The sequence below is a fragment of the Oncorhynchus nerka genome, linkage group LG17 (genome assembly GCF_034236695.1).
Source record: "Oncorhynchus nerka isolate Pitt River linkage group LG17, Oner_Uvic_2.0, whole genome shotgun sequence".
Classification (NCBI taxonomy): Eukaryota; Metazoa; Chordata; class Actinopteri; order Salmoniformes; family Salmonidae; genus Oncorhynchus; species Oncorhynchus nerka.
The window spans coordinates 33,206,099-33,233,535 of NC_088412.1; the positions used below are offsets into that span (position 1 = coordinate 33,206,099).

Genomic DNA, 27,437 nt, shown 5'->3' on the forward strand with positions numbered 1-27,437 from the left:
TATGTGTGTACGTGTGTTTACGACTCTATGTGTGAATGTGTGTGTGTGTGTGTGTGTGTGTGTGTGTGTGTGCGTGACAGCCAGGGTGACATCACACCCCTGACTTCACCCACTTGTTGAGATGATTAAAGCCCTTCAGCTCCTGGCGGAGGGGGTGAAGACAAACAAATGTCTTTCAGTAATGAACTGGAAAATGTAGTCTTCAGGGATGGATGGGAGTGAAACTCTCCTGTTTGATGCTCTGCCACTTACATGCCACCATCACACACACAACCCGACGCATGGCCCGAGGTGGGCTGGGGGAGAGGAGGGGAAGAGGTGTGGGTTCCAGAACAGTTCAACCAGGAGACAGGAGCGCTCCGGCCCTTCGTCTAACTGTAATGTTTTATCAGGCCCCCGCCAGTGAAAGACACTGTCCTATCCTGTGTTATTCCAGGGAGATGGAGCATGCAATTGTCTGCACATATGTGTGTGTGATGCATAACTTTGCCATAATTCCAGATGTAGTCGTACCTTGGTGAAGATAGGGGGCGCTGTGACAGAACCATCACCATGTAGTGAAGAAACTGGACTCCGCATCTGGAGGACAAGATAATCTGACCATCAACATCCACCTTGAGAAATTGTTGTGTTTTCTTGTGTTTTCAATTTGAAGACAGATCATATACTGCTGTGTGTGTGTGTGTGTGTGTGTGTGTGTGTGTGTGTGTGTGTGTGTGTGTGTCTGTGTGTGTGTGTGTGTGTCTGTGTGTGTGTGTGTGTGTGTGTGTGTGTGTCCTACCCGGTGTTGAGGTGCAGATAGGGGCTGGACCAGGGTGAAGCGGTGAGGTACGGCCTCGGGGCTCGTGGGTGAAGGTGAATGAATGGACAGGGAGATTGAAGTTGTCTTCTTCTGGGACCTGAAACATACACCGTATTAGGTCCTCAGAGATGTCCACACGCTGACCGAGTGGCCATTTAGAGAGAGAGAACAAAACAGTGCAGTTAACGTATCACATCATCTGAGATAATAAAGATGTTGATGTCTAAAACACATTTCACTACTAAATACTCTTTACTTATTGCTCGCTCTTTGCAATAATGGTCTGCTCTCACACGTCTAATTCCATAGACACACAAAGTGGGCAGTTTGCACCTTGTAAATGACTTTGGAGCCTATGAAAATGCTCCCCACAAGGACTAAGATGATGTCACTGAGAGTGAGAGCCAAGATGTTAATGTGTGAACAGAAGAGAGAATGGCAGAGTGAAGACAGGAAGGGGAGTTGGGAAATACTCAGAGAGATACAGAGAGACAATGACAGAGAAAGATAAGAAAGCGAGATAACATGAGATGAGGAACCAAGGAATTCTGCACAAATATCCTCAGTAGAGAAAGTAAAACACCAAATAATGCATGCAGAGCAGAATCAGGCCGATACCCGCTAATCATCAAAATCCAGAAAAGAGCCGTTCAATTCTACAACCACCTAAAAGGAAGCGATCGCCTACAGAGAGATGAACCTGGAGAAGAGTCCCCTAAGCAAGCTCGTCCTGGGGCTCTGTTCACAAACACAAACAGACCCCACAGAGCCCCAGGAAAGCAACACAATTAGACCCAACCAAATTATGAGAAAACAAAAAGATAATTACTTGACACATTAGAAAGAATTAACAAAAAAACAGAGCACACTTGAATGCTATTTGGCCCTAAACAGAGAGTACACAGTGGCAGAATACCTGACCACTGTGACTGACCCAAACTTAAGGAAAGCTTTGACTATGTACAGACTCAGTGAGCATAGCCTTGCTATTGAGAGAGGCTGCCGTAGGCAGACCTGGCTCTCAAGAGAAGACAGGCTACGTGCACACTGCCCTCAAAATGAGGTGGAAACTGAGCTGCACTTCCTAACCTCCTGCCCAATGTATGACCATATTAGAGACACATATTTCCCTCAGATTACACAGACCCACAAAGAATTTGAAAACAAATCCAATTTTGTTTGCGTGAAATACCACAGTGTGCCATCACAGCAGCAAGATTTGTGACCTGTTGCCACAAGAAAAGGGCAACCAGAGAAGACCAAACACCGTTGTAAATACAACCCATATTTATGTTTATTTATTTTCCCTTTTGTACTTGAACTATTTGCAACACTGTATATAGTCTTAATATGACATGAAATGTCTCTATTCCTTTGGAACTTTTGTGAGTGTAATGTTTACTGTTCATTGTTTATCTATTTCACTTACTTTGGCCATGTACAAATATGTTTCCCATGCCAATAAAGACTTTTGAATTGAATTGATTATATTACAGAAGGTAAAGAAACTGAGTGAATGAGTTTCGAGTTCTTAATGTCACGTGCACAAGTACAGTGAAATGCCTGTCTTACAAGCTCCAAGCCCAACAACGTAGTAATCAATACCAATGTAGCACAAAAATAAATGTACATATATGAAGAGAGAAAGAGAGAGAGAGGGAGGGAGGGAGGGAGGGAGGGAGAAGGCCTGTATAAGCTTTCAGGACCAGGGCAGACAGCCTTTACCATATTAACCCATGGGGACCTCTCATTATCTAAACGAGCCAGGGTAAGAAAGGTCATTATAGGGGTTTATAGGTCTAGTTAAATTAGAGCAGGCAGCTAGCCTGATTACCACCTGGAGGGCCCAGCTAACATGGACCCTACCACAGAGTTAGGAAGGGGTTAAGGGTCACAAGGTGAGGGGTGGAGAGAGGGTCATGCTGAGACACTCGCACACACACACGTACTGAGGCACACACACGTACTGAGGCATGACTCCTGATCTGGAATTTGTCAAAGATCCTTCTCCTTCTGAGTCTGAGGATGAAGCACCTAAACAGAGGTACAGAGGAACGGGGAAACAGAGACCTTTTAGTGGAGAGTTTACATGAATTCAAATGACATTCATTTGTTTGACAGTGAGCCCAGATATATTGGAGAAGTTGTACCGATGCACCACAGGAGGTTGGTGGCACCTTAATTGGGGAGGACAGGCTCCTGGTAATGGCTGGAGCAGAATTAGTGGAAACCATGTGTATGATGCCATTCCGTCTGCTCCTTTCCAGCCATTATTATGGTCCATTCTCCCCTCGGCAGCCTCCACTGCCATGCACTCACCCTCGATGTAGACCTCTGCCGAGGTGTTGTCAGCGCCGAGACTGTTGGAGGCAACGCAGGTGTAGCGTCCCGTGTCTTCCTCGAAGGCCTCAGCGATCATCAGCGTGTACAGGTCACCATCCCTCCAGATCTGGACGTCTGGACAGTTGTGTAGCTCCCGCCCCTCACAGAACCATCTGGACATAACGGATGGGGGTAAGAGGGAATTTTTCGCTTAAATACCATTGCTACAAACAGCCGTAGGCCCTACCAATGTGCCGGCACAAGTAAGAGCCATTGCCCAACGTAGAACAATTGAATTGATTTCAGATTCTCAGATTAGCGGTTATAATCATGACTGTGAAGAATGCGATGGAGGTCTGCCAATCAGAGTCATTAATCACCTGGGCACGGCCAAACACCTCACGAATCTGTGTTACATTGGTTTTGGGATCATTGAGATCTTTTGTAAATGCAATTGGACCAACGTCACTTGTGTGCGAGGTTATTTGTGGCTACTGTGCATACTGTGGCATTTCTACATGAAGTTATGAGTCCCATTCGATTTACTTCTCTCAACACCATGTCCACTGTGCAGCGTTCAGACCTTTTCTCAAATATATGCTTTATACCCACACCTCTACCCTCTGGGCATGTCTGAGAGAGTGTTTCCATACCTGCTTAAACTCAGCCCTGGGGCAATGACAAAACACAGAGTTACGGGAAACAGCCCCCCCCAGACGTCTGAGGTTCTGCCTGGGCTGGACTGTGGCCTGGTGAAACCTGCCTGGCTCGGTACCTCCTCACAGGGCTTCACTCACTCTGGCTTCTCCTGGGTCCCAGGAGGCATGAGACAGTCTAGTCTACCACACTAAACAGGCAAGAGACAGCCGACCACACTACAGAGGCGGTCTCATCTCTGTTTACTGAGCCAACGATCAAACCAACCACTACTGACACCACCCAACTACTTCAAACACAGCCAATGACCCCCATAACCATCTCGCTCCTTCTTCTCCATGCTCAGGCCCTCCTATAAAATGAGAGCACATGCTTCTGCACAGTTAACCCGAGCAGTGAGTGGGAGGAGGAGCAGCAGGAGGACGAGCAGGAATTCAGAAGATTGCAGGAAGCACAGCTGTTCCGTTCCGCTGGTCGCAGACCTCGGGACATTCCAGCCCTCTTGGCGCGTTATAGAAAATGCTATGCATTCCGCTGTTTGGCTTGTTATACTTTACATTATACACTCCACCCTGCTATTAATCTACCAGCCCAGATAACCAGACAGACAGATGTCACTTCATCCCCTATGATTTACACTTGATGGTGTGGGTGTGAGAGACGCTGAGAGGAGAGAGGGATGGAGAAAGTGGAAGACAGGGCTGGGTAGAAGGAGAGTATGAACGAGTGGCGTGCCAGGCAGGCTCAGACAGAATCAACGGTGCACACGACACTGTCATTACCAAAACGGGATCGCACATTCGCAAGTCATTAGCACCACTGACAGCTGGATGAGCCAAAGGGGTTTAGTCATCATATTCCGACGACTGGGTCTGAGATGAACAAAAGGGTTATTCCCCATCGTGTGTCTTAGCATGGCTAGCGAGGCTACTGCCACAGCTCATACCTTAACCTCTCACTACAATAGACTTGGGAGTTGGGTCTCTTCCTTATCGCTCGATGAAGGGAAATGAGGGAAAGTTGGCAAGCTACAGCCTATCGTGTTGTGTGTTAAATGACAGGAAACAGAGCAGGGCTCAGAGATTGGGTGAAGGGCTGTTTAAGACATGCGGCCTCTAGCAGGAAGGCAGGGGGACCTCTTATCCAGCAGCAGCATGTCATCCATACAGGCAGCTGGAGGCCAAGTGTCAGCCACGCTCCAAACATCCACGGCTATCTCCACTGTACTGATAAAACAGACTGTGACCCACACACCAAGCCTTTGTACAGTGCTCTTTGACCCCAGAACATGGGTTTGCTGCTTGACATGTTTTATAGTGCTCAGTAATATCAAAGGCTTTGGTTGAGGCACAGAGACAGTTACAGGGTAATAGTTCACTGAGCTGACAGCAGCAGACAAATGAATGTCTTGAATGTTTGAGCAATGCAATATGTCTGAGTGTTTGGGGATACATTTTTTACATTATGGCAAGAGGGAAGAAAAAAGGCCATAACATGGTTGGTTCAAATCCACCTTCTGGGAATTTGCTCTGAATGATAAATCCCGGGGATTTGTGTTTTTTCATTCTCAGAACTCAAACTGTTTCTGTTGAGTCCCCATCTCCCGAGGGTAATCACAGTGACTCGTAGTCTCCTTCAGATTCTCAGATGCTGTCAGTTTGAAATATCCCACACTGCAGGAACCACACTGCAGGAACCACACTGCAGGAACCACTGCAGGAACCACACTGCAGGAACCACACTGCAGTGATCACTTCATCTGTAGCAGAATCATTTGGACATTTGGTGGAACACCAAATTAAAAACATATTGTACAGAAAACAGCATATTACGAGTCATTACATCCTTATGTTAATGTATTCACAGAGCTGTGTGCGGTAGCTGTGATGCTGAGTGATAAGGAGTGTGTGTGTGTGTGTGTACAAAACATAGTGAACAGAGACCAGTAAACCAGCAGGGGAAGTGTGTTTTCCATGATCCAGACAGTCTTAGTCCAGGCCCCAAGCAGATCAAATCAACTTGTTACGGTACTGCACAAACTGAACTGTGTACTAAATACCCAAAACAAATAAAACTGGCAATCAGAGTATTCAGCAGTGGTCAGATTGAGGCTTGTTAATAATTTTCCATTGTGGTTGTGGTACAGCTCTGTCCTGCCAGCCACTCCTCCAGCTCTAAGTCTCAGTCAAACAGTGTAACACGCGATACAGCATGTGTCATACAAACTCCCTGTGTTTTATAGGCGTGAAGGAGCATGGCTTTGGATGGATTACTGTACATTCACTAGGGTCCAGTTTGGTAGAAATGCAAAAGATAGCCATAAAGAGGGAGAACGAGTAAAGTAGGGGAGCTCAAGTTGAACCTAGCAGGCAGCCAGAGTTGCAGAGTATACGTTACCCACTCCCGACGAGCACCACAATAAAACCACATATTAATCAAACCCTAATGACCTGCTATTACGTGTAATTACTGAGTAAACTCACTTAGAGACAGGCTCCTTTTTTAATCCCCACTCCATTTAGCTCTGTTTAGCCATGCACTGTGGAATGTGCTGAACACGACTCACTGTTCCCTCTCACTGGTCTCACTGTTCCCTCTCACTGGTCTCACTGTTCCCTCTCACTGGTCTCACTGTTCCCTCTCACTGTTCTCACAGTTCCCTCTCACTGGTCTCACTGGTCTCACTGTTCCCTCTCACTGGTCTCACTGTTCCCTCTCACTGGTCTCACTGTTCCCTCTCACTGTTCTCACTGTTCCCTCTCACTGGTCTCACTGTTCCCTCTCACTGGTCTCACTGTTCCCTCTCACTGTTCTCACTGTTCCCTCTTACTGTTCTCACTGTTCCCTCTCACTGGTCTCACTGTTCCCTCTCACTGTTCTCACTGTTCCCTCTCACTTGTCTCACTGTTCCCTCTCACTTGTCTCACTGTTCCCTCTCACTGGTCTCACTGTTCCCTCTCACTGGTCTCACTGTTCCCTCTCACTGTTCCCTCTTACTGTTTCCTCTTACTGCTCTCACTGTTCCCTCCCACTGTTTCCTCTTACTGCTCTCACTGTTCCCTCTTACTGTTTCCTCTTACTGTTCTCACTGTTCCCTCTTACTGTTCTCACTGTTCCCTCTTACTGCTCTCACTGTTTCCTCTTACTGTTCTCACTGTTCCCTCTTACTGTTCTCACTGTTCCCTCTTACTGTTCTCACTGTTCCCTCTTACTGTTCTCACTGTTCCCTCTTACTGTTCTCACTGTTCCCTCTTACTGTTCTCACTGTTCCCTCTTACTGTTCTCACTGTTCCCTCTTACTGTTCTTACTGTTCCCTCTTACTGTTCTTACTGTTCCCTCTTACTGTCCTCACTGTTCCCTCTCACTGGTCTCACTGTTCCCTCTTACTGTTCCTTCTTACTGTTCTCACTGTTGCCTCTTACTGTTCTCACTGTTCCCTCTTACTGCTCTCACTGTTCCCTCTTACTGCTCTCACTGTTCCCTCTTACTGTTCTTACTGTTCCCTCTTACTGTTCTCACTGTTGCCTCTTACTGTTCCCTCTTACTGTTCTTACTGTTCTTACTGTTCCCTCTTACTGTTCTTACTATTCTCACTGGTCTCACTGTTCCCTCTTACTGTTCCTTCTTACTGTTCTCACTGTTGCCTCTTACTGTTCTCACTGTTCCCTCTCACTGGTCTCACTGTTCCCTCTTACTGTTCCCTCTCACTTGTCTCACTGTTCCCTCTTACTGTTCTCACTGTTCCCTCTTACTGTTTTCACTGTTCCCTCTTACTGTTCTCACTGTTCTCGCTCACTGGTCTCACTGTTCCCTCTCACTGGTCTCACTGTTCCCTATTACTGTTCTCACTGTTCCCTCTTACTGTTCTCACTGTTCCCTCTTACTGTTCTCACTGTTCCCTCTTACTGTTCTCACTGTTCCCTCTTACTGCTCTCACTGTTCCCTCTTACTGTTTTCACTGTTCCCTCTTACTGTTTTCACTGTTCCCTCTTACTGTTCTCACTGTTCTCACTGGTCTCGCTCACTGGTCTCACTGTTCCCTCTCACTGGTCTCACTGTTCCCTATTACTGTTCTCACTGTTCCCTCTTAATGTTCTCACTGTTCCCTCTTACTGCTCTCACTGTTCCCTCTTACTGCTCTCACTGTTCCCTCTTACTGTTCTCACTGTTCTTACTGTTCCCTCTTACTGTTCTCACTGTTGCCTCTTACTGTTTCCTCTTACTGTTCTCTGTTCCCTCTTACTGTTCTCACTGTTCCCTCTTACTGTTCTCACTGTTGCCTCTTACTGTTTCCTCTTACTGTTCTCACTGTTCCCTCTTACTGTTTTCACTGTTCCCTCTTAATGTTTCCTCTTACTGTTCTCACTGTTCCCTCTTACTGTTCTCACTGTTCCTCTTACTGCTCTCACTGTTCCCTCTTACTGTTTCCTCTTACTGTTTCACTGTTCCCTCTTACTGTTTTTCACTGTTCCCTCTTACTGTTCTCACTGTTCCCTCTCACTGCTCTCACTGTTCCCTCTTACTGCTCTCATTGTTCCCTCTTACTGTTTTCACTGTTCCCTCTTACTGTTCTCGCTCACTGCTCTCACTGTTTCCTCTTACTGTTCTCACTGTTCCCTCTTACTGTTCTCACTGTTCCCTCTTACTGCTCTTACTGTTCCCTCTTACTGTTCTCACTGTTCCCTCTTACTGTTCTCACTGTTCCCTCTTACTGTTCTCACTGTTCCCTCTTACTGCTCTCACTGTTCCCTCTTACTGCTCTCACTGTTCCCTCTTACTGTTCCCTCTTACTGTTCTCACTGTTCCCTCTTACTGTTCTTACTGTTCCCTCTTACTGTTCTCACTATTCTCACTGTTCCCTCTCACTGGTCTCACTGTTCCCTCTTACTGTTCCTTCTTACTGTTCTCACTGTTGCCTCTTACTGTTCTCACTGTTCCCTCTTACTTTTCTCACTGTTCCCTCTTACTGTTCTCACTGTTCCCTCTTACTGTTCTCACTGTTCCCTCTTACTGCTCTCACTGTTCCTTCTTACTGCTCTCACTGTTCCCTCTTACTGTTCTTACTGTCCCCTCTTACTGCTCTCACTGTTCCCTCTTACTGTTCTTACTGTTCCCTCTTACTGTTCTCACTGTTCCCTCTTACTGTTCTTACTGTTCCCTCTTACTGTTCTCACTATTCTCACTGTTCCCTCTCACTGGTCTCACTGTTCCCTCTTACTGTTCCTTCTTACTGTTCTCACTGTTGCCTCTTACTGTTCTCACTGTTCCCTCTTACTTTTCTCACTGTTCCCTCTTACTGTTCTCACTGTTCCCTCTTACTGCTCTCACTGTTCCCTCTTACTGCTCTCACTGTTCCCTCTTACTGTTCTTACTGTTCCCTCTTACTGTTCTCACTGTTGCCTCTTACTGTTCCCTCTTACTGTTCTTACTATTCTCACTGTTCCCTCTCACTGTTTTCACTGTTCCCTCTTACTGTTCTCACTGTTCTCGCTCACTGGTCTCACTGTTCCCTCTCACTGGTCTTACTGTTCCCTCTTACTGTTCTTACTATTCTCACTGTTCCCTCTCACTGGTATCACTGTTCCCTCTTACTGTTCTTACTGTTCCCTCTTACTGTTCTTACTATTCTCACTGTTCCCTCTCACTGGTCTCACTGTTCCCTCTTACTGTTCTCACTGTTGCCTCTTACTGTTCTCACTGTTCCCTCTCACTGGTCTCACTGTTCCCTTACTGCTCTGTTCCCTCTGTACACTTGCTCTCACTGTTCCCTCTTACTGTTCCCTCTTACTGTTCCCTCTTACTGTTTTCACTGTTCCTCTTACTGTTCTCACTGTTCCTCTTACACTGGTCTCACTGTTCCCTCTCACTGGTCTCACTGTTCCCTATTACTGTTCTCACTGTTCCCTCTTACTGTTCTCACTGTTCCCTCTTACTGCTCTCACTGTTCCCTCTTACTGCTCTCACTGTTCCCTCTTACTGTTTTCACTGTTCCCTCTTACTGTTTTCACTGTTCCCTCTTACTGTTTTCACTGTTCCCTCTTACTGTTCTCACTGTTCCCTCTTACTGTTCTCACTGTTGCCTCTTACTGTTTCCTCTTACTGTTCTCACTGTTCCCTCTTACTGTTTTCACTGTTCCCTCTTACTGTTTTCACTGTTCCCTCTTACTGTTCTCACTGTTCTCTCTGTTCTCGCTCACTGTTCCCTATTACTGTTCTCACTGTTCCCTATTACTGTTTTCACTGTTCCCTCTTACTGTTCTCACTGTTCCCTCTTACTCACTGTTCCCTCTTACTGCTCTCACTGTTCCCTCTAACTGTCCTTACTGTTCCCTCTTACTGTTCTCACTGTTGCCTCTTACTGTTCTCACTGTTCCCTCTTACTGTTCTTACTGTTCCCTCTTACTGTTCTCACTGTTGCCTCTTACTGTTTCCTCTTACTGTTCTCTGTTCCCTCTTACTGTTCTCACTGTTCCCTCTTACTGCTCTCACTGTTCCCTCTTACTGTTTCCTCTTACTGTTCTCACTGTTCCCTCTTACTGTTCTCACTGTTCCCTCTTACTGCTCTCACTGTTCCCTCTTACTGTTTCCTCTTACTGTTCTCACTGTTCCCTCTTACTGTTTTCACTGTTCCCTCTTACTGTTTTTCACTGTTCCCTCTTACTGCTCTCACTGTTCCCTCTTACTGTTCTCACTGTTCCCTCTTACTGCTCTCACTGTTCCCTCTTACTGCTCTCATTGTTCCCTCTCACTGGTCTCACTGTTCCCTATTACTGTTCTCACTGTTCCATCTTACTGTTCTCACTGTTCCCTCTTACTGCTCTCACTGTTCCCTCTTACTGCTCTCACTGTTCCCTCTTACTGCTCTCACTGTTCCCTCTTACTGTTCCCTCTTACTGTTCTCACTGTTGCCTCTTACTGTTTCCTCTTACTGTTCTCACTGTTCCCTCTTACTGTTTTCACTGTTCCCTCTTACTGTTCTCACTGTTCCCTCTTACTGTTCTCACTGTTCCCTCTTACTGTTCTCACTGTTCTCGCTCACTGTTCCCTCTTACTGTTCTCACTGTTCCCTCTCACTGGTCTCACTGTTCCCTCTTACTGTTCCTTCTTACTGTTCTCACTGTTGCCTCTTACTGTTTCCACTGTTCCCTCTCACTGGTCTCACTGTTCCCTCTTACTGTTCCCTCTCGCTTGTCTCACTGTTCCCTCTTACTGTTCTCACTGTTCCCTCTTACTGTTTTCACTGTTCCCTCTAGCTGTTCTCACTGTTCTCGCTCACTGTTCCCTCTTACTGTTCCCTCTCACTGGTCTCACTGTTCCCTCTTACTGTTCCTTCTTACTGTTCTCACTGTTCCCTCTCACTGTTCCCTCTTACTGTTCCCTCTCGCTTGTCTCACTGTTCCCTCTTACTGTTCTCACTGTTCCCTCTTACTGTTTTCACTGTTCCCTCTTACTGTTCTCACTGTTCTCGCTCACTGGTCTCACTGTTCCGTCTCACTGGTCTCACTGTTCCCTCTTACTGTTCTCACTGTTCCCTCTTACTGTTCTCACTGTTCCCTCTTACTGTTTTCACTGTTCCCTCTTACTGTTCTCACTGTTCTCGCTCACTGGTCTCACTGTTCCCTCTCACTGGTCTCACTGTTCCCTCTTACTGTTCTCACTGTTCCCTCTTACTGTTCTCACTGTTCCCTCTTACTGTTCTCACTGTTCCCTCTTACTGTTCTCACTGTTCCCTCTTACTGCTCTCACTGTTCCCTCTTACTGTTTTCACTGTTCCCTCTTACTGTTCTCGCTCACTGGTCCCACTGTTCCCTCTCACTGGTCTCACTGTTCCCTATTACTGTTCTCACTGTTCCCTATTACTGTTCTCACTGTTCCCTCTTACTGCTCTCACTGTTCCCTCTTACTGCTCTCACTGTTCCCTCTTACTGCTCTCACTGTTCCCTCTTACTGTTCTTACTGTTCCCTCTTACTGTTCTCACTGTTCCCTCTTACTGTTTTCACTGTTCCCTCTTACTGTTCTCACTGTTCCCTCTTACTGTTTTCACTGTTCCCTCTTACTGTTTTCACTGTTCCCTCTTACTGTTCTCACTGTTCCCTCTTACTGTTCTCACTGTTCCCTCTTACTGTTCTCACTGTTCCCTCTTACTGTTCTCACTGTTCCCTCTTACTGTTCTCACTGTTCTCGCTCACTGTTCCCTCTTACTGTTCCCTCTTACTGCTCTCACTGTTCCCTCTTACTGTTCTTACTGTTCCCTCTTACTGTTCTCACTGTTGCCTCTTACTGTTCCCTCTCACTGTTCCCTCTTACTGGTCTCACTGTTCCCTCTTACTGCTCTCACTGTTCCCTCTTACTGTTCTCACTGTTCCCTCTTACTGTTCTTACTGTTCCCTCTTACTGTTCTCACTGTTCCCTCTTACTGTTTTCACTGTTCCCTCTTACTGTTCTCACTGTTCCCTCTTACTGTTTTCACTGTTCCCTCTTACTGTTTTCACTGTTCCCTATTACTGTTCTCACTGTTCCCTCTTACTGCTCTCACTGTTCCATCTTACTGTTCTCACTGTTCCCTATTACTGTTCTCACTGTTCCCTCTTACTGTTCTCACTGTTCTCTCTCACTGTTCCCTCTTACTGCTCTCACTGTTCCCTCTTACTGTTCTTACTGTTCCCTCTTACTGTTCTCACTGTTGCCTCTTACTGTTCCCTCTTACTGTTCTCACTGTTCCCTCTTACTGTTCTTACTGTTCCCTCTTACTGTTCTCACTGTTGCCTCTTACTGTTTCCTCTTACTGTTCTCTGTTCCCTCTTACTGTTCTCACTGTTCCCTCTTACTGTTCTCACTGTTGCCTCTTACTGTTTCCTCTTACTGTTCTCACTGTTCCCTCTTACTGTTTTCACTGTTCCCTCTTAATGTTTTCACTGTTCCCTCTTACTGTTCTCACTGTTCCCTCTTACTGCTCTCACTGTTCCCTCTTACTGTTTCCTCTTACTGTTCTCACTGTTCCCTCTTACTGTTCTCACTGTTCCCTCTTACTGCTCTCACTGTTCCCTCTTACTGTTTCCTCTTACTGCTCTCACTGTTCCCTCTTACTGTTTCCTCTTACTGTTCTCACTGTTCCCTCTTACTGTTCTCACTGTTCCCTCTTACTGTTCTCACTGTTCCCTCTTACTGTTTCCTCTTACTGTTCTCACTGTTCCCTCTTACTGCTCTCACTGTTCCCTCTTACTGTTTCCTCTTACTGTTCTCACTGTTCCCTCTTACTGTTTTCACTGTTCCCTCTTACTGTTTTTCACTGTTCCCTCTTACTGCTCTCACTGTTCCCTCTTACTGTTCTCACTGTTCCCTCTTACTGCTCTCACTGTTCCCTCTTACTGCTCTCACTGTTCCCTCTTACTGTTTTCACTGTTCCCTCTTACTGTTCTCACTGTTCTCGCTCACTGGTCTCACTGTTCCCTCTCACTGGTCTCACTGTTCCCTATTACTGTTCTCACTGTTCCCTCTTACTGTTCCCTCTTACTGCTCTCACTGTTCCCTCTTACTGTTCCCTCTTATTGTTCTCACTGTTCCCTCTTACTGTTTTCACTGTTCCCTCTTACTGTTCTCACTGTTCCCTCTTACTGTTTTCAGTGTTCCCTCTTACTGTTCTCACTGTTCTCGCTGTTCTCGCTCACTGTTCCCTCTTACTGTTCTCACTGTTCCCTCTCACTGGTCTCACTGTTCCCTCTTACTGTTCCTTCTTACTGTTCTCACTGTTCCATTACATTTACATTTACATTTAAGTCATTTAGCCCTCTTATCCAGTTCCTCTCTTACAAATTGTCTTACTGTTCACCTTTCTCATGACCTCCAGTGGAACAGTAGTGCATCTAAATCTTTTCAGGGGGAGGGGGTGAGAGGGATTCCTTTATCTATCCTAGGTATTCCTTAAAGAGGTGGGGTTTCTGTGTCTCTCGGAAGGTGGTGATTGACTCCGCTGTTCCTGGCGTCTTAGGGAGTTTGTTCCACCATTGTTCCTCCAGAGCTGCCTCAGTTTTGACTGTTCCGGGACTGTTCCCTCAGTTAGGGAGGCGAGCAGGCCAGACTGTTCCCGCTTACTGTTCCCTGTTTGGGTGTAGGGCCTGATCAGAGCCTGGAGGTACTGACGTGTTCCTCTTACTGTTCTCACTGTTCCCTCTCACTGGTCTCACTGTTCCCTCTTACTGTTCTCACTGTTCCCTCTTACTGTTTTCACTGTTCCCTCTTACTGTTTTCACTGTTCCCTCTAGCTGTTCTCACTGTTCTCGCTCACTGTTCCCTCTTACTGTTCTCACTGTTCCCTCTCACTGGTCTCACTGTTCCCTCTTACTGTTCCTTCTTACTGTTCTCACTGTTCCCTCTTACTGTTCCCTCTCACTGGTCTCACTGTTCCCTCTTACTGTTCCCTCTCGCTTGTCTCACTGTTCCCTCTTACTGTTCCCTCTTACTGTTTTCACTGTTCCCTCTTACTGTTCTCACTGTTCTCGCTCACTGTTCCCTCTTACTGTTCTCACTGTTCCCTCTCACTGGTCTCACTGTTCCCTCTTACTGTTCCTTCTTACTGTTCTCACTGTTCCCTCTTACTGTTCCCTCTCGCTTGTCTCACTGTTCCCTCTTACTGTTCTCACTGTTCCCTCTTACTGTTTTCACTGTTCCCTCTTACTGTTTTCACTGTTCCCTCTTACTGTTCTCACTGTTCTCGCTCACTGGTCTCACTGTTCCCTCTCACTGGTCTCACTGTTCCCTCTTACTGTTCTCACTGCTCCCTCTTACTGTTCTCACTGTTCCCTCTTACTGTTCTCACTGTTGCCTCTTACTGTTCCCTCTTACTGTTCCCTCTCACTGGTCTCACTGTTCCCTCTTACTGTTCCCTCTCGCTTGTCTCACTGTTCCCTCTTACTGTTCCCTCTTACTGTTTTCACTGTTCCCTCTTACTGTTCTCACTGTTCTCGCTCACTGTTCCCTCTTACTGTTCTCACTGTTCCCTCTCACTGGTCTCACTGTTCCCTCTTACTGTTCCCTCTTACTGTTCTTACTGTTCTCACTGTTGCCTCTTACTGTTCCCTCTCACTGTTCCCTCTTACTGCTCTCACTGTTCCCTCTTACTGCTCTCACTGTTCCCTCTTACTGCTCTCACTGTTCCCTCTTACTGTTTTCACTGTTCCCTCTTACTGTTCTCACTGTTCCCTCTTACTGTTTTCACTGTTCCCTCTGTTTTCACTGTTTTCACTGTTCCCTGCTCACTTACTGTTCTCACTGTTCCCTCCCTCTTACTGCTCTCACTGTTCCATCTTACTGTTCTCACTGTTCCCTATTACTGTTCTCACTGTTCCCTCTTACTGTTCTCACTGTTCCTCTTACTGTTCCCTCTTACTGCTCTCACTGTTCCCTCTTACTGTTCTTACTGTTCCCTCTTACTGTTCTCACTGTTGCCTCTTACTGTTCCCTCTCTGCTCTCACTGTTCCTCTTACTGTTCTTACTGTTCCCTGTTCTTTACTGTTCTCACTGTTCCCTCTTACTGTTTCCTCTTACTGTTCTCTGTTCCCTCTTACTGTTCTCACTGTTCCCTCTCTTACTGTTCTCACTGTTGCCTCTTACTGTTTCCTCTTACTGTTCTCACTGTTCCCTCTTACTGTTTTCACTGTTCCCTCTTAATGTTTTCTCACTGTTCCCTCTTACTGTTCCTGTTCCCTCTTACTGTTCCCCTTACTTACTGCTCTCACTGTTCCCTCTTACTGTTTCCCTCTTACTGTTCTCACTGTTCCCTCTTACTGTTCTCACTGTTCCCTCTTACTGTTCTCACTGTTCCCTCTTACTGTTCCTCTTACTGCTCTCACTGTTCCCTGTTTTCACTGTTCTCTTACTGTTTCTCTTACTGTTCTCCCCTCTTACTGTTCTCACTGTTCCTCTTACTGCTCTCACTGTTCCCTCTTACTGTTTTCCCTCCCCTCTTACTGTTCTCACTGTTCCCTCTTACTGCTCTCTCACTGTTCCCTCTTACTGTTTCCTGTTCCTCTTACTGTTCTCACTGTTCCCTCTTACTGTTTTTTTCTCGCTGTTCTGTTCCCTCTTACTGTTTTTCACTGTTCCCTCTTACTGTTTCTCACTGTTCCCTCTTACTGTTCTCACTGTTCCCTCTTACTGTTCTCTCACTGTTCCCTCTTACTGTTCTCACTGTTCCCTCTTACTGTTTTCACTGTTCCCTCTTACTGTTCTCACTGTTCCCTCTTACTGTTCTCACTGTTCTCACTGTTCCCTCTCACTGGTCTCACTGTTCCCTACTTACTGTTCCCTCTCTTACTGTTCCTGTTTTCTCTTACTGTTCCCTCTTACTGTTCACTGTTCCTCTCACTGTTCCCTCTTACTGTTCTCACTGTTCCCTCTTACTGTTCTCACTGTTCCCTCTTACTGTTTTCACTGTTCCCTCTTACTGTTCTCACTGTTCCCTCTTACTGTTTTCACTGTTCCCTCTTACTGTTCTCACTGTTCCCTCTTACTGCTCCCTCTACTGCTCACTGTTCCCTCTTACTGTTCTCACTGTTCCCTCTCACTGGTCTCACTGTTCCCTCTTACTGTTCCCTTACTGTTCTCACTGTTCCCTCTTACTGTTTACTGTTCCCTCTGTTCACTGTTCCCTCTTACTGTTTTCACTGTTCCCTCTTACTGTTCCCTCTCACTGGTCTCATTTCCCTCTTACTGTTCCTCTCAGTGGAACAGTAGTGCATCTAACTGTTCCCTCTCACTGACTGTTCCCTCTTACTGTTTTCTTAGGTTCTCATTTCCTCTTACTGTTTTCTGTTTCCTTAAAGAGGTGTTTCAGGTGTTCCACTGTTCCTCACTGTTACTGTTCTCTGTTCCTGTTCTGTTCCTGTTCCCTCTTGACTGTTCCACTGTTCCCTCTTACTGTTCTCTTACTGTTCTCTGAGGCTTACTGTTCCCTCTCACTGGTCTCACTGTTTCCCTTGTTCCTGGGTGTTCTCACTGTTCCCTCCTGATCAGAGTTCCTGTTCCCTCTTACTGTGTTTCCCTCTTACTGTTCTCACTGTTCCCTCTCCTCTTACTGTTCTCACTGTTCCCTCTTACTGTTCTCACTGTTCCCTCTTACTGTTTTCACTGTTCCCTCTTACTGTTTTCACTGTTCCCTCTTACTGTTCCTTCTTACTGTTCTCACTGTTCTGTTCGCTCACTGTTCCCTCTTACTGTTCTCACTGTTCCCTCTTACTGTTCCCTCTTACTGTTCCTTCTTACTGTTCTCACTGTTCCCTCTTACTGTTCCCTCTCACTGTTCTCACTGTTCCCTCTTACTGTTCCTCACTGTTCCTGTTCTCTTACTGTTCCTCTTACTGTTTTCACTGTTCCCTCTTACTGTTCTCACTGTTCCCTCTTACTGTTCTCACTGTTCCCTCTTACTGTTCTCACTGTTCCCTCTTACTGTTCTTCACTGTTCCCTCTTACTCTTACTGTTCCCTCTTACTGTTCTCACTGTTCCTCTTACTGTTCTCACTGTTCCCTCTTACTGTTTTCACTGTTCCCTCTTACTGTTTTCACTGTTCCCTCTTACTGTTCTCACTGTTCCCTCTTACTGTTCTCACTGTTCCCTCTCTGTTCCCTCTTACTGTTCTCACTGTTCCCTCTTACTGTTCTCACTGTTCCCTCTTACTGTTCTTACTCTCACTGTTCCCTCTTACTGTTCCCTCTTACTGTTCCCTCTTACTGGTCTCACTGTTCCCTCTTACTGTTCCCTCTGTTCCCTCTTACTGTTCTCACTGTTCCCTCTTACTGTTTTCCTGTTCCCTCTTACTGTTTTCACTGTTCCCTCTTACTGTTCTCACTGTTCTCGCTCACTGTTCCCTCTTACTGTTCTCACTGTTCCCTCTCACTGGTCTCACTGTTCCCTCTTACTGTTCCCTCTTACTGTTCCCTCTTACTGTTCTCACTGTTCCCTCTTTCTTACTGTTCCCTCTCTGTTCTCACTGTTCCCTCTTACTGTTCTCTCACTGTTCCCTCTTACTGCTCTCACTGTTCCCTCTTACTGCTCTCACTGTTCCCTCTTACTGTTCTTACTGTTCCCTCTTACTGTTCTCACTGTTCCCTCTTACTGTTTTCACTGTTCCCTCTTACTGTTCTCACTGTTCCCTCTTACTGTTCTCACTGTTCCCTCTTACTGTTCGCTCACTGTTCCCTCTTACTGTTCTCACTGTTCCCTCTCACTGTTCCCTCTTACTGTTCCTGTTCCCTCTTACTGTTCTCACTGTTCCCTCTTACTGTTCTCACTGTTCCCTCTTACTGCTCTCACTGTTCCCTCTTACTGTTCTCACTGTTCCCTCTTACTGTTCTCACTGTTCCCTCTTACTGTTCTCACTGTTCCCTCTTACTGTTCTCACTGTTCCCTCTTACTGCTCTCACTGTTCCCTCTTACTGTTCTCACTGTTCCCTCTTACTGTTCTCACTGTTCCCTCTTACTGTTCCCTCTCACTGTTCCCTCTTACTGTTCTCACTGTTCCCTCTTACTGTTCTCACTGTTCCCTCTTACTGTTTCCTCTCTTGTTCCTGTTCTCTCACTGTTCCCTCTTACTGTTCTCACTGTTCCCTCTTTCCTCTTACTGTTCTCACTGTTCCCTCTTGTTCTCACTGTTCCTCTTACTGTTCTCACTGTTCCCTCTTGTTCTCTCACTGTTCTCACTGTTCCCTCTTACTGTTCTCACTGTTCCCTCTTACTGTTCTCACTGTTCCCTCTTACTGTTCTCACTGTTCCCTCTTACTGTTTCTCACTGTTCTCACTGTTCCCTCTTACTGTTCTCACTGTTCCCTCTTACTGTTTCACTGTTCCTCTTACTGTTCTCTCACTGTTCAGTGTTCCCTCTTACTGTTCCCTCTTACTGTTCCCTGTTCCCTCCCTTACTGTTCTCACTGTTCCCTCTTACTGTTCCTTCACTGTTCCCTCTCACTGTTTTCACTGTTCCCTCTTACTGTTCTCACTGTTCCCTCTCGCTGTTCTCACTGTTCTCACTGTTCCCTCTTACTGTTTCTCACTGTTCCCTCTTACTGTTCTCACTGTTCCCTCTTACTGTTCTCTCACTGTTCCCTCTTACTGTTCTCACTGTTCCTGTTCCCTCTTACTGTTCTCTTACTGTTCTCGCTCACTGGTTTTCACTGTTCCCTCTTCTGTTCCCTCTTACTGTTCTCACTGTTCCCTCTTACTGTTCCCTGTTCTCACTGTTCCCTCTTACTGTTCCCTCTTACTGTTCTCACTGTTCCCTCTTACTGTTCCCTCTTACTGTTCTCACTGTTTCCTCTTACTGTTCTCACTGTTCCCTCTTACTGTTTTCACTGTTCCCTCTTACTGTTCTCACTGTTCCCTCTTACTGTTTTCACTGTTCCCTCTTACTGTTCTCACTGTTCTCGCTGTTCTCGCTCACTGTTCCCTCTTACTGTTCTCACTGTTCCCTCTCACTGGTCTCACTGTTCCCTCTTACTGTTCCTTCTTACTGTTCTCACTGTTCCCTCTTACTGTTCTCACTGTTCCCTCTGTTCCTCTTACTGCACTGGTCTCACTGTTCCCTCTTACTGTTCTCACTGTTCCCTCTTACTGTTTTCACTGTTCCCTCTTACTGTTTTCACTGTTCCCTCTTACTGTTCTCACTGTTCTCGCTCACTGTTCCCTCTTACTGTTCTCACTGTTCCCTCTCACTGGTCTCACTGTTCCCTCTTACTGTTCTGTTCCTTCTTACTGTTCTCCTCTTGCCTCTTACTGTTCCCTCCTCACTGTCTCCTGTTCCCTCTTACTGTTCTCACTGTTCCCTCTTACTGTTTTCACTGTTCCCTCTTACTGTTCTCACTGTTCTCTTACTGTTCACTGTTCCCTCTTACTGTTCTCACTGTTCCCTCTCACTGGTCTCACTGTTCCCTCTTACTGTTCCTCTTACTGTTCTCACTGTTCCCTCTTACTGTTCCCTCTCTCACTGTTCCCTCTTACTGTTCTCACTGTTCCCTCTTACTGTTTTCACTGTTCCCTCTTACTGTTTTCACTGTTCCCTCTTACTGTTCTCACTGTTCTCTCTCACTGGTCTCACTGTTCCCTCTCACTGTTCTCACTGTTCTGTTTTCACTGTTCCCTCTTACTGTTCTCACTGTTCCCTCTTACTGTTCTCACTGTTCCCTCTTACTGTTCTCACTGTTCCCTCTTACTGTTCTCACTGTTTCCTCTTACTGTTGTTCCCTGTTCCTCTTACTGGTCTCACTGTTCCCTCTTACTGTTCCTCTCGTTCCCTCTCTGTTCTGTTCTCTGGTCTGTTCCCTCTTACTGTTTTCACTGTTCCCTCTTACTGTTCTCACTCTCACTGTTGTTCCCCTCTTACTGTTCTCACTGTTCCCTCTGTTCTCACTGTTCCCTCTCACTGTTCCCTCTTACTGTTCCTTCTTACTGTTCTCACTGTTCCCTCTTACTGTTCCCTCTCGCTTGTCTCACTGTTCCCTCTTACTGTTCTCACTGTTCCCTCTTACTGTTTTCACTGTTCCCTCTTACTGTTTTCACTGTTCCCTCTTACTGTTCTCACTGTTCCCTCTCACTGTTCCTCACTGGTCTCACTGTCTCACTGTTCCCTCTCACTGTCTCACTGTTCCCTCTTACTGTTCTCTGTTCTGTTTCCTCTTACTGTTCTCACTGTTCCCTCTTACTGTTTTGTTCCCTCTTACTGTTCTCCCCCCCTCTTACTGTTCTCACTGTTCTCGCTCACTCACTGGTCTCACTGTTCCCTCTCACTGTTCTCACTGTTCCCTCTTACTGTTCTCACTGTTCCCTGCTTACTGTTCTCTTACTGTTCCCTCTTACTGTTCTCACTGTTCTCTCACTGTTCCCTCTTACTGTTCCCTCTTACTGTTCCCTCTTACTGTCTCACTGTTCCCTCTTACTGTTCTCACTGTTCCCTCTTACTGTTCTCACTGTTCCCTCTTTCCTCTGTTCTCACTGTTCCCTCTTACTGTTCTCACTGTTCCCTCTTACTGTTCTGTTCCCTCTTCACTGTTCCCTCTTACTGTTCTCACTGTTCCCTCTTACTGTTTTCACTGTTCCCTCTTACTGTTCTCACTGTTCCCTCTTACTGTTCTCACTGTTCCCTCTTACTGTTCCTCTTACTGTCTCACTGTTCCCTCTTACTCTTCACTGTTCCTCTTACTGTTCCCTCTTACTGTTCCTCTTACTGTTTTCTCACTGTTCCCTCTTACTGTTCCTCTTACTGTTTCCTCACTGTTCCCTCTTACTGTTCCCTCTTTCTCACTGTTCTCACTCACTGTTCCCTCTTACTGTTCTCACTGTTCCCTCCCTCTCACTGTTCTCACTGTTCCCTCTTACTGTTTTCTTCTCTTACTGTTCCCTCTTACTGTTCTCACTGTTCCCTCTTACTGTTTTCACTGTTCCCTCTTACTGTTCTCACTGTTCCCTCTACTGTTCTCACTGTCTCACTGTTCCCTCTCACTGGTCTCACTGTTCCCTCTTACTGTTCTCACTGTTCCCTCTTACTGTTCCTGTTCCCTCTACTGTTCTCACTGTTCTCTTACTGTTCCCTCTTACTGTTCCCTCTTACTGTTCCCTCTTACTGTTCTCACTGTTTCCTCTTACTGTTCTCACTGTTCCCTCTTACTGTTTTCACTGTTCCCTCTTACTGTTCTCACTGTTCCCTCTTACTGTTTTCACTGTTCCCTCTTACTGTTCTCACTGTTCCCTCTTACTGTTCTCTTACTGTTCTCACTGTTCCCTCTTACTGTTCTCACTGTTCCTCTTACTGTTCTCACTGTTCCCTCTTACTGTTCTCACTGTTCCCTCACTTACTGTTCCCTCTTACTGTTCTCACTGTTCCTCTTACTGTTCCCTGTTCTTTACTGTTCTCACTGTTCCCTCTTACTGTTCTCACTGTTCCCTCACTGTTCTCACTGTTCCTCTTACTGTTCTCACTGTTCCCTCTTACTGTTCTCACTGTTCCCTCTTACTGTTCTCACTGTTCCCTCTTACTGTTCTTCACTGTTCCCTCTTACTGTTCTCACTGTTCCTCTTACTGTTCTCACTGTTCCCTCTTACTGTTCCTCTTACTGTTCTCACTCTCTCACTGTTCTCACTGTTCCCTCTTACTGTTCCTTCTTACTGTTCTCACTGTTCCCTCTTACTGTTCCCTGTTCTTACTGTTCCCTCTCTTACTGTTCTCACTGTTCCCTCTTACTGTTTTCACTGTTCCTCTTACTGTTCTCACTGTTCCCTCTTACTGTTCCCTCTTACTGTTTTCACTGTTCCCTCTTACTGTTCTCACTGTTCCCTCTGGTCTCACTGTTCCCTCTTACTGTTCCTTCTTACTGTTCCCTCTTACTGTTCCCTGTTCCCTCTCTACTGTTCCTCTCTTCTCACTGTTCCCTCTCTTACTGTTCCTCTTACTGTTCCTGTTCCTCTTACTGTTCTCACTGTTCCCTCTTACTGTTCTTCACTGTTCCCTCTTACTGTTCTCACTGTTCTGTCACTGTTCCCTCTTACTGTTCCCCTCTTACTGTTCTCACTGTTCCCTCTGTTCTCACTGTTCCCTCTCACTGTTTTCACTGTTCCCTCTTACTGTTCTCACTGTTCCCTCTTACTGTTCTCACTGTTCCCTCCCTCTTACTGTTTTCACTGTTCCCTCTGTTCCCTCTTACTGTTCTCACTGTTCCCTCTTACTGTTCTCACTGTTCCCTCTTACTGTTTCACTGTTCCTCTTACTGTTCTCACTGTTCCCTCTTACTGTTCCCACTGTTCCCTCTTACTGTTCTCACTGTTCCCTCTTACTGTTTTCACTGTTCCCTCTTACTGTTCTCACTGTTCCCTCTTACTGTTCTCACTGTTCCTGGTCTTACTGTTCCACTGTTCTCACTGTTCCCTCTTACTGTTCTCTTACTGTTCTCACTGTTCCTCTCTTTCTGCTCTCACTGTTCCCTCTTACTGTTTTCACTGTTCCCTCTTACTGTTCTCACTGTTCCCTTACTGTTCTCACTGTTCCCTCTTACTGTTCTCACTGTTCCCCTCACTGTTCCTATTACTGTTCTCACTGTTCCCTCTGTTCTCACTGTTCCCTCTTACTGTTCCCTCTTACTGTTCTCACTGTTCCCTCTTACTGTTCTCACTGTTCCCTCTTACTGTTCTCTGTTCCCTCTTACTGTTTTCACTGTTCCCTCTTACTGTTCACTGTTCCCTCTTACTGTTCTCACTGTTCCCTCTTACTGTTTTCACTGTTCCCTCTTACTGTTCTCACTGTTCCCTCTTACTGTTCTCACTGTTCCCTCTCACTGTTCTCACTGTTCCCTCTTACTGTTCTGTTCTCACTGTTCCCCTCTTACTGTTCTCACTGTTCCCTCTTACTGTTCTCTCACTGTTCCCTCTTACTGTTCTCACTGTTCCCTCTTACTGTTCTCACTGTTCCTACTCTTACTGTTCTCACTGTTCTCCTGTTCCCTCTTACTGTTCTCACTGTTCCCTCTTACTGTTTTCACTGTTCCCTCTTACTGTTCTCACTGTTCTCACTGTTCCCTCACTGTTCCTGTTCCCTCTTACTGTTCTCACTGTTCCCTCTTACTGTTCCTCCTTACTGTTCTCACTGTTCCCTCTGTTCTGTTCTCACTGTTCCCTCTTACTGTTCTCACTGTTCCCTCTGTTCACTGGTCTCTTACTGTTCCCTCTTACTGTTCCTGTTCCCTTACTGTTCTCACTGTTCTCACTGTTCCCTCTTACTGTTCTCACTGTTCCCTCTTACTGCTCTCACTGTTCCCTCTTACTGTTCCTGTTCCCTCTTACTGTTCTCACTGTTCCCTCTTACTGTTCTCACTGTTCCCTCTTACTGTTTTCTTACTGTTCTCACTGTTCCCTCTTACTGTTTTCACTGTTCCCTCTACTGTTCTCACTGTTCTCTTACTGTTTTCACTGTTCCCTCTTACTGTTCTCACTGTTCCCTCTCACTGGTCTCACTGTTCCCTCTTACTGTTCCTCTTACTGTTCTCACTGTTCCCTCTTACTGTTCCCTCTTACTGTTCCCTCTTACTGTTCTCACTGTTCCCTCTTACTGTTCTCACTGTTCCCTCTTACTGTCTCACTGTTCCCTCTGTTCTCTGTTCCCTCTTACTGTTTCTCTCACTGTCTCACTGTTCCCTCTTACTGGTCTCACTGTTCCCTCTTTCTCACTGTTCCTCTTACTGTTCTCACTGTTCCCTCTTACTGTTTCCCTCTTACTGTTCTCTGTTCTGTTCTCCCTCTTACTGTTCCTGTTCTCTCACTGGTCTCACTGTTCCCTCTTACTGTTCCCTCTTACTGTTCTCACTGTTCCCTCTTACTGTTCCACTGTTCCCTCTTACTGTTCTCACTGTTCCCTCTTACTGTTCTCACTGTTCCCTCTTACTGTTTCCCTCTTACTGTTCTCACCCTCTTACTGTTCCTGTTCCCTCTTACTGTTCTCACTGTTCCCTCTCACTGTTCTCACTGTTCCCTCACTGTTCCCTCTTTACTGTTCTCACTGTTCCCTCTCTACTGTTCTCACTGTTCCCTGTTCTTACTGTTCTCACTGTTCCCTCTTACTGTTTTCACTGTTCCATCTTGTTCTCACTGTTCCCCACTGTTTCCTCACTGTTCTCCTGTTCCCTTACTGTTCTCACTGTTCCCTCTTACTGTTCTCACTGTTCCTCTTACTGCTCACTGTTCCCTCTTACTGTTCCCCCTCTTACTGCTCTCACTGTTCCCTCTTACTGTTCTTCACTGTTCCCTCTTACTGTTCTCACTGTTCCCTCTTACTGTTTTCACTGTTCCTCTTACTGTTCTCACTGTTCCCTCTTACTGTTCTCACTGTTCCCTCTGTTTTCACTGTTCCCTCTTACTGTTCTCACTGTTCCCTCTTACTGTTCTCACTGTTCCTCTTACTGTTCTCACTGTTCCCTCTTACTGTTCTCACTGTTTCCTCTTACTGTTCTCTTACTGTTCTCACTGTTCCCTCTTACTGTTCTCACTGTTCCTCTTACTGTTCTTCACTGCTCTCACTGTTCCCTCTTACTGTTTCACTGTTCCTCTTACTGTTCCCTCTTACTGTTCCCTCTTACTGTTCTCTGTTCCTCTTACTGTTCTCACTGTTCCTCTTACTGTTCTCACTGTTCCCTCTTACTGTTCTTACTGTCACTGTTCCCTCTTACTGTTCTCACTGTTCCCTCTTACTGTTCTCACTGTTCCCTCTGTTCTCACTGTTCTCACTGTTCCCTCTTACTGTTCTCACTGTTCCCTCTTGTTCCTCTCACTGTTCTCACTGTTCCCTCTTACTGTTCTCTTACTGTTCCCTCTCTCACTGTTCCCTCACTGTTCCCCTCTTACTGTTCTCACTGTTCCCTCTGTTCCCTCACTGCTCACTGTTCCTCTTACTGTTCCTGTTCCCCTCTACTGTTCTCACTGTTCCCTCTTACTGTTCCTCTTACTGTTCTCCTCTTACTGTTCTTCACTGTTCCTCTCACTGTTCTCACTGTTCCCTCTTACTGTTCCTCACTGTTCCTTACTGTTACTGTTCCTCACTGTTCCCTCTGTTCCTCTCACTGTTCTCACCCTCTTCCTTACTGTCTCACTGTTCCCTCTTACTGTTCCTGTTCCCTCTTGTTCTCACTGTTCCCTCTCTACTGTTCCCTGTTCTCACTGTTCCCTCTTACTGTTCTCACTGTTCCCTCACTGTTCCCTCTTACTGTTCTCACTGTTCCCTCTTACTGTTCTCACTGTTCTCACTCTCTTACTGTTCTCTGTTCCCTTACTGTTCTCACTGTTCCCTCTTACTGTTCTCACTGTTCCCTCTGTTCTCACTGTTCCCTGGTCTCACTGTTCCCTCTTACTGTTCTCACTGTTCCCTCTTACTGTTCTCACTGTTCCCTTACTGTTCTCACTGTTCCCTCTTACTGTTTCCCTCTTGTTCTGTTCCCTCTTACTGTTCTCACTGTTCCCTCTTACTGTTTTCACTGTTCCCTCTCTGTTCCCTCTCACTGTTTCCCTCTGTTCTTACTGTTCCCTCTTACTGTTCTCACTGTTCCTCTTACTGTTCCCTCTTACTGTTCTCACTGTTCCCTCTTACTGTTCTCACTGTTCCCTCTTACTGTTCTCACTGTTCCCTCTTACTGTTCTCACTGTTCCCTCTTACTGTTCTCTGTTCCCTCTTACTGTTCTCACTGTTCCCTCTTACTGTTCTCACTGTTCCCTCTTACTGTTCTCACTGTTCCTCTTACTGTTTCACTGTTCCTCTTACTGTTCTCCTCTTCCCTCTTACTGTTCTCACTGTTCCCTCTTACTGTTCTCACTGTTCCCTCTTACTGTCTCACTGTTCCTCTTACTGTTTGTTCACTGTTCCCTCTTCTCACTGTTCCCTCACTGTTTCCCTCTTACTCTTACTCACTGTTCTCTGTTCTCTCACTGTTCCCTCTTACTGTTCTCACTGTTCCTCTTACTGTTCTCACTGTTCCCTCTTACTGTTCCCTCTTACTGTTTACTGTTCTCACTGTTCCCTCTTACTGGTCTCACTGTTCCCTCTTACTGTTCTCACTGTTCCTGTTCCCTCTTACTGTTCTCACTGTTCCCTCTTACTGTTCTCACTGTTCCCTCTTGTTCCCTCTGTTCCTCTTACTGTTTCACTGTTCCCTCTTTCTCACTGTTCTCACTGTTCCCTCTTACTGTTCTCACTGTTCCTTCACTGTTCTCACTGTTCCTCTTACTGTTCTCACTGTTTCCCTCTTACTGTTCCTCTCACTGTTCCCTCTTACTGTTCTCACTGTTCCCTCTTACTGTTCTCACTGTTCCCTCTTACTGTTCTCACTGTTCCCTCTTACTGTTCTCACTGTTCCCTCTTACTGTTCCTCTTACTGTTCCCTCTTACTGTTCCCTTACTGTTCCCACTCCTCTACTGTTCTCACTGTTCCCTCTGTTCTCACTGTTCCACTGTTCCCTCTTACTGTTCTCACTGTTCCTCTTACTGTTCCCTCTTCTCACTGTTCCCTCTTACTGTTCTCACTGTTCCCTCTTACTGTTCTCACTGTTCCCTCTTACTGTTCTCACTGTTCCTCTTACTGTTTCACTCCCTCTTACTGTTCTCACTGTTCCCTCTTCTCACTGTTCTCTTACTGTTCCCTCTTACTGTTCTCACTGTTCCCTCTTACTGTTCTCACTGTTCCCTCTTACTGTTCTCACTGTTCCTCTTACTGTTTTCACTGTTCCCTCTTACTGTTCTCCCTGTTCTCACTGTTCCCTCTTACTGTTCTCACTGTTCCCTCTTACTGTTCTCACTGTTCCTCTTACTGTTCTTGTTCCCTCTTACTGTTCTCACTGTTCCCTCTTACTGTTCTCACTGTTCCCTCTTACTGTTCTCACTGTTCCCTCTTACTGTTCTCTTACTGTTCCTGTTCTCTTACTGTTTCACTGTTCCTCTCTGTTCTCACTGTTCCCTCTTACTGTTCTCACTGTTCCCTCTTACTGTTTTCACTGTTCCCTCTTACTGTTCTCACTGTTCCCTTACTGTTCTCACTGTTCCCTCTTACTGTTCTCTTCCTCTTACTGTTTCACTGTTCCCTCTTACTGTTCTCACTGTTCCCTCTTACTGTTCTCACTGTTCCCTCTTACTGTTCTCAC

General features: G+C 46.0%; 1 protein-coding gene across 1 annotated transcript in view; it reads right to left on the reverse strand.

The window, feature by feature from the left end:
* Positions 1 to 27,437, reverse strand: part of LOC115145167 (palladin-like) — a 151,299-nt gene that overhangs the window by 65,080 nt on the left and 58,782 nt on the right. Inside the window, 4 exon segments of the mRNA XM_065003127.1 lie at positions 514 to 579; positions 782 to 899; positions 2,770 to 2,836; positions 3,122 to 3,297. Of these exon segments, the coding sequence (XP_064859199.1) occupies positions 514 to 579; positions 782 to 899; positions 2,770 to 2,836; positions 3,122 to 3,297 (427 nt within the window).